This window comes from Homarus americanus, unplaced genomic scaffold, assembly GCF_018991925.1.
Source record: "Homarus americanus isolate GMGI-L3 unplaced genomic scaffold, GMGI_Hamer_2.0 scaffold8571, whole genome shotgun sequence".
Taxonomy (NCBI): domain Eukaryota; kingdom Metazoa; phylum Arthropoda; class Malacostraca; order Decapoda; family Nephropidae; genus Homarus; species Homarus americanus.
Genome location: NW_024741417.1, coordinates 1 through 13095, shown reverse-complemented (window position 1 = coordinate 13095; position 13095 = coordinate 1). Strand labels below are relative to the sequence as shown.

Here is a 13095-nt window from a genome sequence, read left to right as displayed (position 1 = left end):
AGTTCTTTTCAACAGTTAAAGAACTCTGTGTCTTATTGTTTAATCCACAGAGTTTTAAGCTTACCGTACCACTGACTGATGTTAGTCTGCTCAGGTGTAACTTGTTGGGTAGTGAGACTTTCTTTGCAGCGCATATTTCGCAGATGACTTGGTTGTGGAGGGACCTGTATGGGAGGGTTGTGTAGAGAGGTGAGGGTGAAGGAAGATTAACAGGTGAGAGGAAGGTGTTAGTAGAAGGGTAGTTGGTGAGGGTGACCTTCTTGCTGCTGACTGACTGACTGACTGACTCCAGCTGATAGTGTTGGTAATGTTGTGCCTTGAACTAGTTGTTGTGGCTCATTATTGAGAGCTGTTTGTCTGGTTGACTGACCCTCCGCTTTGGCTCTGGCACTAGACACAATACACTATCCCATATATAGGTGTTACGAGGCCATGTTTCATGTCTCCGCCGACCCTACTGGCGATGCTGGTCTAGGAGGTTGTCTATTGCCTGACCGTGTATATCGGGGTGGTGATGACGCCTTGAGGTTTGGTAACTTTTTGTATGGTTGTTGCCGCTGTCTGGTGAGTCCTTGTAGGAGTTCTTGCTTTGAAGGTTTTTTAATTTTAGTGTTATACATCTCAAGAGCCATTTTTCCTACAGACACACACACACACACACACACACACACACACACACACACACACACAAGTCCTGATATTTTATCTCACTCACAGCAGGGTACCAGGGTATACCGAGTGTCAGCAGGGTACCAGGGTATATATAGGACAGCAGGGTACCAGGGTATACCTAGTGTCAGCAGGTACCAGGGTATACCTAGTGTCAGCAGGGTACCAGGGCATACCTAGTGTCAGCAGGGTACCAGGGTATACCTAGTGTCAGCAGGGTACCAGGGTATACCTAGTGTCAGCAGGGTACCAGGGTATATATAGTGACAGCAGGGTACCAGGGTATACCTAGTGTCAGCAGGGTACCAGGGTATACCTAGTGTCAGCAGGGTACCAGGGTATACCTAGTGTCAGCAGGGTACCAGGGTATACCTAGTGTCAGCAGGGTACCAGGGTATACCTAGTGTCAGCAGGGTACCAGGGTATACCTAGTGTCAGCAGGGTACCAGGGTATACCTAGTGTCAGCAGGGTACCAGGGTATACCTAGTGTCAGCAGGGTACCGGGCATACCTAGTGTCAGCAGGGTACTGGGTACCTAGTGTCAGCAGGGTACCAGGGTATACCTAGTGTCAGTAGGGTACCGGGGTATACCTAGTGTCAGCAGGGTACCAAGTATACCTAGTGTCAGCAGGGTACCAGGGTATACCTAGTGTCAGCAGGGTACCAGGGGTATACCTAGTCGCCAAGGGCTTCAGCCACACACACCACAACACTGTCCTCATTACTGCTGTGTCAACACTCCAATCACCCTGTTAACTGGTTGTGACGTCAGCTAAGTCACCTCCACCCACCAACCAGGCTGAAGAGTCTGTTAGGGGAAAATTTAACTTGGCAACCTTTGAGTATCCATCTTTGTGTGGTAGCTTATGAGTCGTTAGATACGTTCTCACATCACCAGTTTGGAGGAAAATTTATCTTAGCAACCTTTGAGAATCCATCTTTGTGTGTAGCTAATGAGTCAGTTAGATACGTTCTCACATCACCAGTTAGAGGAAAATTTAACTTGGCAACCTTAGAGAATCCATCTTTGTGTGGTAGCTTATGAGTCAGTTAGATACGTTCTCACATCACCAGTTAGAGGAAAAATTTAACTTGGCAACCTTTGAATCCATCTTGTGTGGTGCTTATGAGTCATTGTTTACCTCCATTCAGACGCATTATGATGAAGCTGTCATAAAATGTTTTTTGTGTCGTTAACTGGGTGTCACGCTGACAGTCACAAAGACCTGCAACTGGTGTCAAGTGAGTTTCATAAGAGCGCTTCTACAGACAGTCCAAACCGAGAAATATAATTTATTTTATTGTTAGTGTTGGCGGCCATCTGTTCCTCAACCACCATAAAAAACGGCATCGCTTAGAGTCAGGTTACTGGGGTGACTACATTATATGGGTGAGGTGCTGGCGGTGTCAGGGCGTCAATCTAATGTTTTTTGATATAATAATACGATTAGATTAATGTTTATTAACGTCGATTCGTTATCTGATGTTTATCCAGGTAATATTGAGTAGACTCTACAACAGTCAGACGAAATATATGGCTAATTAGCACAGGTAACAGGTATATAGTACAGGTACAGGTATATAGTACAGGTACAGGTAACTCTACCCCTGCTCCTCCACCTGCCCTCACCAGCCCTCACCAGCCCTCACCAGCCTTCAACTGCCCTCAACTGCCCCACCTGTCCTCACTAGCCCTCACCAACCCTCACCTGTCCTCACTAGCCCTCACCAACCACCTGTCCTCACACAAGCCCTACCTGCCCTCCAGTCATGTGGCAATACTCCAGTAATTAGCAAGTTAACTATTCCTCCAGGCACACTCCATCTCCAAGTACCACCTCGGCCGCCGCGGGTGTACGCCGGAGCCCTCGGTGTGGCGGTGACCAGAGTGAGGGCGGTTGATGACCACCACAACAACGACCAACAGACAGTCCGCTACTCCCTCTACGAGTCACCGGTTACTGACTACAAATACTTCACTATAGACGAGTACGGTGGCAACATTACCACTGCCAGGTTAGTGAGTACATGTACTACTGTTGTAATTACTGTTGTATTGCACTACTGTTGTACTACACTACTGTTGTACTACTGTTGTACTGCACTACTGTTGTACTACTGTTGTACTATACTACTGGTGAAATATTGTTAGCATTCACACTACAACAGCACTACTGTTGTACTACTGTTGTACTGCACTACTGTTGTACCACTGTTGTAATTATACTACTGGAAATAATTGCTGTACTACTAATCACTGTTGTACTATAACTATCAAGAACACTGTTGTACCACAACAAGGCTCAGCACTACTGTTGTAATTACTGTTGTACTACACTCATTGTTGTACTACATGTTGTACTATTAATTACTGTTGTACTACTGTTGTACTACACTACCGTTGTACTACTGTTGTACTATTTCACGTTGTACACTAGTGTGTACTAATAATTACAACAGCACTACTGTTGTAATACTACTGTTGTACTGGTTAATTACTGTTGTAAATTACTGTTGTACTACACCACTGTTGTACTCACTGTTGTACTATTAATTAATGTTGTACTCACTGTCAGGTAATTACACACTACTGTTGTACTACTGTTGTACTGCAATTACTGTTGTACCATCGTTGTACTATACTACCGGTGAAATAACTGTCAGTACCATAACTACAACAGCACCACTGTTGTACTACTGTTGTACCACACTACTGTTGTACCACTGTTGTACATTAATTACTGTTAATTACTGTTGTACTACACTAACACAGGATTACTGTTGTACTACACTACTGTTGTACTACTGTTGTACTGCACTACTGTTGTACCACTGTTGTACTATAATTACTGGTGAACATCATTGTACTACACTCCAAATGTTAATTCACTGTTGTACTTACTGTTGTACTCACACCACTGTTGTACCACTGTTGCAATTACACCATCATTGGTACTACCGTTGTACTACACTACTGCCGTAATACTGTTGCACCGCACTACTGTTGTACCACTGTTGCACCGCACTACTGTTGAACCACTGTTGCATTGACCACTGTACTACTGTTGCACTACACCACTGTTGTAACCACTGTTGTACATCACACTATTAAAATTCACTGTTGTACTACACTACTGTTGTACTCACGTTGTACTACACTACTGTTGTACCACTGTTGTACTGCACTATTGTTGTAATTATACTACTGTTGTACTACTGTTGTACTACACTACTGTTGTACTATACTACTGGTGAAACACTGTTGCACACTAATAGCAATCACTGTTGTACTACTGCTGTAACTGCACTACTGTTGTACCACTGTTGTACTCACACTACTGTTGTACTACTGTTATACTACACTACTGTTGTACTACTGTTGTACTCACACTACTGTTGTACTACTGTTGAACTGCACTACATGTTGTACCACTGTTGAACTGCACTATTGTTGTACTATACTACTGTTGTACTACCAGCTACTGTTATACTACTCTACTGATGTAATACTGTTGTACTGCACCACTGTTGTACTACTGTTGTGCCACACCACTGTCTCCAATCTGCTCTGTCTCTGTCTCTGTGTCTCACTGTCTCTGTCTCAACTGTCTCTCTCTCTGTCTCTGTCCTCACTGTCTCTGTCTGTGTCTCTGTCTCTGTCTCAATCTCTCTCTCTCCTCTGTCTCTGTCTCACTGTCTCTGTCTCTGTCTTCATCTCTGTCTCTCCGTCTGTCTCTCCTCTGTCCGTCTGTCTTTGTCTCTGTCTCTGGTTTCTATCTCTGTCTCTCTCTCTCACCACACCTCTGTCTCTGTGTCTCTGTCTCTGATTCTTCACCTGTCTCTCTCTGTCTCTGTCTCACTGTCTCTGTCTCTATCTCTGTCTCTCCGTCTGTCTCTCCCTCTGTCTGTCTGTCTTTGTCTCTCTGTCTCTTCGTCTGTCTCTGTCTCTCTGCCTGTCTCTCTCTCTGTCTCTCTATATCTGTGTCCCTGTCTGTCTCTCTGTCTCTGTTTATCTCTGTCTCTCTGTCTGCTTCTCTGTCTCTATCTCTCTTTCATCTCTGTCACCTATATCTGTGTCCCTGTCTCTCTCTGTCTTGTTTATCTCTGGTCTTCTCTGTCTCTGTCTCATCTCATCTCTGTCTCTCTATATCTGTGTCCCTGTCTGTCTCTCTGTCTCTGTTTATCTCTGTCTCTCTCTGTCTGTCTGTCTCTCTGTCTGCTTCTCTGTCTCTGTGTCTCTCTGTTTCTCTGTCTTCATCTCTATCTCATCTGTCTCTATCTCCTCTGTCTTACGTCTTGTCTCTGTCTGTCTGTCTCTCTTCGCTTTCCTGTCTCTCCGTCTGTCTCTCTGTCTCTCTGTCTCTCTATCTCTCGCTTTCTATCTCTGTCACTCTATCTGTCTCTCTATCTCCTGTGTCTCTGTTTGTCTCTCTCTCTCTCTGTCTGTCTGTCTGTCTCTCTCATAGACGGTACATCACCCGCAGGTACCTTGAGCGGTTGGTCGGGGAGCAGTACAGGGTGATCGTGGTGGCTATGATGTCTGGTAACGCTAATAACACCGAACTGACCATCTTTGTCACCCATTATAACCAGTACGACCCCAGGCTGTCTCTACAACACTACAGGTAGGTCGTACAGGTAGGTGTAGGTCGTACAGGTAGGTGTAGGTCGTACAGGTAGGTGTGGGTTGTAGGACAGTACTTGAGGTAGGAGGACAGTACTTGAGGTAGGAGGACAGTACTTGAGGTAGGAGGATTGGCTTGAGGTTGTAGGGCAGTACTTGAGGTAGGAGGACAGTACTTGAGGTAGTAGGGACAGTACTTGAGGTTGTAGGGGCAGTACTTGAGGTAGGAGGACAGTACTTGAGGTAGTAGGTCAGTATAAATCAGTAGGACAGTACTTGAGGTAGGAGGACAGTACTTGAGGTAGTTGGGTCAGTATAAATCAGTAGGAGTACTGGAAGAGGAGGACAGTACTTGAGGTAGTAGGTCAGTATGTAAACTCAGAGACAGTACTGAGGTAGGGACAGTATTTGAGGTAGTAGGTCAGTATGTAAATCAGTAGGACAGTACTTGAGGTAGGAGGACAGTACTTGAGGTAGTAGGTCAGTATAAATCAGTAGGACAGTACTTGAGGTAGGAGGACAGTACTTGAGGTAGTAGGTCATATGTAAATCAGTAGGACAGTACTTGGATGTAGAGGAGGACAGTACTTGAGGTAGTAGGTCAGTATAAATCAGTAGGACAGTACTTTGAGATAGGAGGAACAGTACTTGAGTTAGGAGGTTGTACGTGAGTCAGTAGGACAGTACGAGTTAGGGAGGACAGTACTTGAGTTAGGAGGACAGTACTGAGTTAGGAGGACAGTACTTGAGGTAGGAGGACAGTAATTGAGGAGGACAGTACTTGAGGTAGGAGGACAGTACGTGAGTCAGCAGGACAGTGTTCACGAGTGTGTGGAGGTGTGCTGGTCGGATCTAAGGTGGGGCCCTGCTGGTGTCGGTGGAGGGAGCCGACGATGACGCAGTTCACTACAACCGGCGACTACGATACTTCCTCGCTGACCCATGTGCACTTTTACCTTGATCCTTTTGAACCTCCGTGAGTACCTTGAACCCTTCATTGAACTCTGCACCACCTGTAGCCCTCCACACGAGCAACATCTGTGGACGGGTGCCGGCCTCTCGAGTCACCTCAGAGCTCACCAACCTAGGGTGACATCCCAAATAACTCATATCATTGTATCGCAGCTGAATGATCGTCATACTCGATTCTGAGTGACACAAAGTAGTAGTAGATGACTCGCCTCGTACACTATTACACTCATGACAGCCCTTGGGTCCAATTGCTCTCCACATACTTTCAATAATACGTCATCTATTTTGCTAGAGAACACACGCAAGGAATAAGTACAGGAAGATTTAGCTGAGAAGAGCAGACAGACGATGTAGAACGAGACACTGGACTATCTCCTAAGTGAGGCAAGAACAATGCAGCAGACTAAAATTTACAGGAGACGAAAAACAAGTTACAGAGGATGCTGCCAGAAGGTTTGTAACAAGATGCGTGAGAAGTGTCCTGGGCTGTAAGATCTCTCACACAAGAATCCTCCGGTAGTGCTGCCGATAAACAAGAAACCTTACAACAACTGAGAAAAACAATCCCCTGCAAATGAAGAGGCATCAGGTTCCGGGTGACTATGTCCCTCAAACGCTGTCCTGTTCGAAAATAACAGGAGATGGTGTGGAAAAAGCACCGAAGACACAAGGAAGTACGGCCTTCAGGTCTGGCTGCAGACGGGCTGAAAGCATCCTCGCACTAACAAGTTTGGCGACACTCCGTGATTCTGCAAGGCCACCTCCGCCCTTGCAAGAAAGCTAACAACCTCATGCTGCCACCACCCCATGCTCTGACGGCCTGCCGCCCCATTCCCCTGAACAAAAATCAGGATGTAGACCTATAGGGATGGGGAAGTCTGAGACGGATCTTTGAAAATACAAAAGAATTAGTAATTTTTTTTTTTTAACGACTAGCCCACCAGAGGAGTCAAGGATCACGCCAGGACTGGAGCGAAAATATAATAATAATAATTAATATAATAATTAATAATAATTAATAATTAATAATAATAATAATAATAAAATAAATATTATAATTATATATTTTTTAAATATTAAATAAAAAATATAATACTGTATAATATAAAAAATAATAATAATAAAAAAGAACCACAAAAAAATCAATAGTGAAAACAAATATGTATGTTGTGTTGTCAAAAAAGAGAAACAATTGAGACCACACAACCTGTGTAAATGAAAAGAAAGTCAGATCATCAACCTGAACTAAGTCACAATATTTTGATACCATGTGGCAGCAGGTCTACCATTAGACAATACGCTATGCTTCCAATGTCATCCCCAGGCGGTAGTACCTCCCCGTTTATTAGCTGCCTACTACATACCCACTGAAACAGCAGCTGCAGGAACCTGCAAGCACTGTACTAGCCAGCCACCAGGCTGGGTGAAGCTACCATTCACTCCATAAAAATAATTGAGCAGCGTGATTTCCACGAGGCAGCACCCTGGTTGACACCTTAACGCATTCAACATAATCAACCTCAAAGCTACACACAACCGCAAGGCCGCACTGCACAACATCAATTGTCAAAACTTTGCATTGTATGTTGAAAACACCTACAGGAACCCATGAGACCTCTATATAACAGCTTCAAGGCCAAAGAGAATGCACCATATAGTCAACGAGGAAACTATCAGGGGATCCGGTCGCCATGTTAATACATGAGATAGGTCTATCCGCTCTAACACATAAACCATGAAACAACCACAGGCAAACAAGTGGCGCATGAAGCGACCTTACAACAGGCAAAAAGTAGGACACAAAAGGTGGTGGACCTGAACAACACCACGTGGTCCAAAAAATAGGTACCACCCAAACGCCAGCAAGTCCTTCCTCATTATGAATTTGAATGCCATACGGGGCTATAAGGTGTTCGGCGGAAGCCACAAAATAACAAATTACGACCAACACATCTAGGTGTAACAGGTACAAACTATTTCAAAACCAAAAGTAACAGGAAGGTAAAGAGTGGTGAAAGAAACTCAGCCCTGTCTGAGATTTCTAAAAACAAACCCATGAAGCTTTTGCGCACTTACCCGTGAGCCAAGCATCTCAAACTATCCGATGCACACAATCCCGATATCGGACCCTCCACCACCCTCTGGTAAAAGCCATCAAAGTCGCTATCCATCATTAGCGGAAAAACCTTATTTAACCCACAGCAGAAAGGTCCACCTTGCACTACCACCCGAGACTGGGAGGAATGGGACCCCAATAATCCAAGAGCTTTCTGCCACCGAACATCTGACTCTGTCAAACTCATGGCAACCTCAATGAGCCTCCAATTGCTAAAATGCAACAAGTGAAGCATACCAACCAAATTAAAACAAGATCCGACCTATCATTACGACAGACACGCGCATACCCAAAGTGATAAACTTCAACAAACGTTGTTGCAATTGTCAGTGAATTTGAAAAAAAAAGAAGCCATAACTCAGGAGGTGGCGCCTCTAACTGGCTAACAACACTACCGATAAAGGCAAAAGGTATGGTTTCAGCCTAATAAACAAATTTACTCATGCCATTGTTCCTAGCATGTTTGTCCAGTAGAAGGATTGCCCTCCCAATGCGTGTGTGGCTCATCCCACTACATCGCCCACCATGGTAAGAAAGGGGCTCCATAAGCATGAGGATGGCAAGTAAGGGATCTCACAAACATGTTTAAGAAAATTTGCCATAATGTCAAGCCAAACCAACCTTCCTTCCAATTGATGGTGAGAATTTCCACAGGACTTCAAACACATCCAACGAAGCCCTACAGACGCCAGTGCCGGATTTTGGACACGGAAACAGCTAACCCATTTGAAAAGAACCGACCTCAGGCCGCATGTCACCGTAACCCTCTAGATGCACACAGGAGACAACGCCTAGATCAAGGCAGCTTCACCCTCTAGTGTTCACAACCTCTGGTGGGATGGGACCAAGTGCTAGATGTTTCTACGCAAGACTGGCCAGGTGTTATCCGAACAAACCGCATCCCAATATTTACAGCCTGGCTGAGGTGTCGACTGTCTTCTATATCACTTAGGTCTGCATTGTTTTGCCACAGGAACGAGATCTTCGCCCCAAAAGCGACAACGATCGCAGATACTAACTATGAGGCAACAGTCACTGAATGCCGTATAGATCTACGACTTAAATAACTCAACAAAGCTCGGGTAGCTACTCATGTAATAGGATGTTTAATTGAAGGAAAAAATGCTACGAAATTAGGCTATAGGGGAGGCTGGAGGCCACATTGTACAAAAACATAGTAGTAGTAGCGTGTGTGTGTTTTTGCTGTCGTGTGTGTGTGTGTGTGTGTGTGTGTGTGTGTGTGTGTGTGTGTGTGTGTGTGTGTGCAAAACCTAGGAAAAACAACACCACCAAAAATTATTATTGCTGTTATGTTTCAGCAGGTGGTCCCCGATTTGCTGTGGAACAGGACACAGAGGAGAGAGTGTCCAGTGATCTCCCGCCCAAACACTTCACCACCACACTCTGGTCGGTGTTGTGACGAGAACTAGCAAAACAGCCTCCCAACCTCACCATCATATCACAAACACTTCAGGTACAGCAGTGTGTGTGTGTGTAAGAACAGCATGGCCATCACAAACCCTAACATGACACTTACCTGACATGACACCAATTACCCTGACAACACCACCCTGACACCACACAGCAACCCTAACATAACACCTGCACCCCTACACACACCCTGACAACACCTGCACCCACATGATTCCCTGAACAAAACACAGGCAGTACACTTTGTCTAATTACATGTGGTGTGTTTAATACAGGTAAGGGGCGTGTCAATATCATCCACAAACACACACACACACACACACTGCTAATATAGAAATGCATAGAGGTGTAAATCATTTTGTTACCAGATATACAACTTAATTATTATGAGTATGATGACTTAATCCATGTGAATATGATAAATTAAACCGTTGAGTACCAACGACTGAATTGTGTCAGTGTACTTATGTAAATGATTTAAGTGTATCAGTAGAAAAAATCAATGTATTATGAGTGTATTGATGTATACTCAGAGCCAGCAACAACCCTCGGGTGTAAAGGTGGTTACACGACAAGTCAACCCTAAAGGCGTGCTGATCGCCGCCCACCCACGACAGCCCAAAAGGCTACGTGCCGACCCACACCCCGTCCCCGCTCACTCAAACTATGGTCAAGGCTCTCAACCTGTCCATTAGTCACAGATCAGGGCAGGTCCTGATCCTCACCTTACCTCACCTCACACACCCTCACCCACCCTCAACCCACCTCACCCACACCCCACCTCACACCTCACCTTACACCTCAACCTCCCTCACCTTACCCCCACCCACACCTCACCTTACACCCTCACCTACTGTACACCCTCACCTTACACCCCTCCCCTCACCCACACCCCACACTCCACCCTCCACCTTACACCCTCACCCACACCTCACCTCCTCACTCACACCCTCACCCACACCCCTCACCTCCCACCCCACCTCCCACACCCTCACCTCACACCCCTCACCCTCACTCCACCCACCACACCCTCACCCCACACCCTCACCTCACACCCCTCACCTCCCACACCCCTCCCCTCCACACCCTCACCTCACCCTCACACCTCTACTGAAATTCATCAAGGTTTACTGTATAAATCAAATCTGTTTTTATATTACCGTATTAAATATTTTTATTACACAGATCATTGGTGGCAGCAGCCGGGAGGAAGAGGCGGTAGGGAGAGAACAAGGGGTTGTGGGCGGTGTGGCAGGCAATGTGGTGAAATCTATCCTACTGCGCCATCGTGGCGGCCCCTAGCCAGGTGGACAGGTATAGTGGGCGTGCGGGCGTGGGCATCGAGCAGGTGTCTATAGCAGCTGTCCCAGTGTTAGCTACCACCCGGAGTGACTGTGAGTGTTACCGTTATTCTGTACATCTGTTGTTACCTGTACACCTGTTGTTTACCTGTACACCTGTTGTTTACCTGTACACCTGTTGTTTTACCTTACACCTTTTACTCCTTTCCACCTCCCACTTCCTCTCCCCTCCCCCTCCTCTCGTCCCCGTCACTCCTGCTCTCGCCAGTACAGATATGAAGACTAGTCGATTCAATGATGGAGAAAGTCAGTTTATGTCAGCCAGTATTACCTTATATTAAGAAGTCAGTGTGTGTGTCAGCACTGTCAGTTAGGAACAAAATTAACACTGAGACTCACCACCTTAACTAAATACCTTCACTTAACACCACAGTTAGGAGACAAAATTAACACTGGACTCTACTTAACTAGATACCCTCACTTAACACCACCAGTTGGAGACAAAAGTAACACTGAGACTTTACCATAACTAGATACCTTCCTTAACACCACCAGTTAGGGAAGAATTAACACTGAGACTCTACCTTAACTAGATACCTTCATAACACCACCAGTTAGGGAGACAAATTAACACTGAGACTCTAACCCAACAAAGATACCTACAACACAGTTAGGAACAAAACACAACACCAACACCCACCAAACAAAATTCAGAGACTCTACTCCAACTACATGCCTTCACTAACACCCAACAGACAAAACTAACACTGAACACTACCCCAACTCAACACACCTTCACCTTCCACCAGTTAGGCAATCACACTGAAGACTCACACCTAGATGCCACTTAACACCACCAGTTAGGAAACAAAATTAACACTGAGACTCTACCTAACTAGATATCACCCCAATACCAGCTCTGATCCAACCATATTTACTTAAGCTGGTCGCTGATTGAACACTAAATATTCTTGAAGTTACATTACTGACGATGGTGAGTTCAACACCAGAACCTCTTCCTAAAATACACAGAAAAAAAAATAAAAAACAAAGAAATGAATCAAGTAACTAAACAAACAAAGAAACAATAATTCTTTTACACAAACAAATTACCCAAACAACCAAAGATAGATTACATGCTCAAGCAAACACAAATAAACAATGAGAAATATTATTATACTAAGAACCAAACAATAGATGAAAAACATGAAAACAAGATAGTTCAAAGAAGCAAACAAAACAGATGAAAACAAGCAAAAGGTATAAAACAAGCAAGATCAAACAAATAAAACAAGAAGATGAAACAAGGGTTGAGGGAACACGGAACTCGACTGCGCTGATAAATATAGAAGCAGGAGACGACAGTTGAAAAAGTAGGTGTCACGTAGGGCACCACACACACTCACACTACTACTACTACTACTACTACTACTACTACTACTACTACTACTACTACTACTACTAATACTTTTTTTTTTAACGTGGCCTCCAGCCTCCCCCTACTAGCCACACCTCGCCACCATATGCCCTTATCGGTAACGTAGTTAACCAGTTCGAGGCGCCCACCTCCTGCGCTATAGCCATTTTTTTTTCAATTTTTTGGTACTGCAGCAACAGTTGCTGCAACTTATCATTTTGGCAGTGCTGTCGATCTGTCGTAATGGACCTACGAATCTTATTTACTTTCACTGGCATCCACTTCCCCATTGCATCTGGGCTATTATGTGGTCCGCGGAGGGCTGCCATGAGCTTAAGTGAATTTTATGTTCAGTGGCAGCAACTGGATTTGTTAGTCCCATCCCTCCCAGTCTTGATGGAAGTGCAAGAAGTGCCTTTCTGCTGGGGTTAAGTCTGGGTGTTTCTACTAATTTAGAATGAAATTGACACTGATAACTTCTTCCAGAGGGTGGAGGAGGGGGTCCGATATCAGGGATAGTACGCATCAGGTAGTTCCAACGATGCTTGACTCATGGTGAATGCA

The 13095-nt window shown here is 44.9% G+C and overlaps 1 protein-coding gene across 1 annotated transcript; it reads left to right on the top strand.

Annotated features, from left to right (window-relative positions):
- Nucleotides 1–1848: 1848 nt before the first annotated feature.
- On the top strand, nucleotides 1849–5295 carry LOC121875895 (the record flags this gene model as incomplete). The annotated part of the gene is made up of 3 exons (XM_042380626.1): nucleotides 1849–1912; nucleotides 2485–2686; nucleotides 5155–5295. Coding segments are annotated over exons 1-3 (407 nt in total), but the record flags the coding sequence as incomplete, so codon positions are not given.
- Between the last annotated feature and the right edge of the window lie 7800 nt (nucleotides 5296–13095).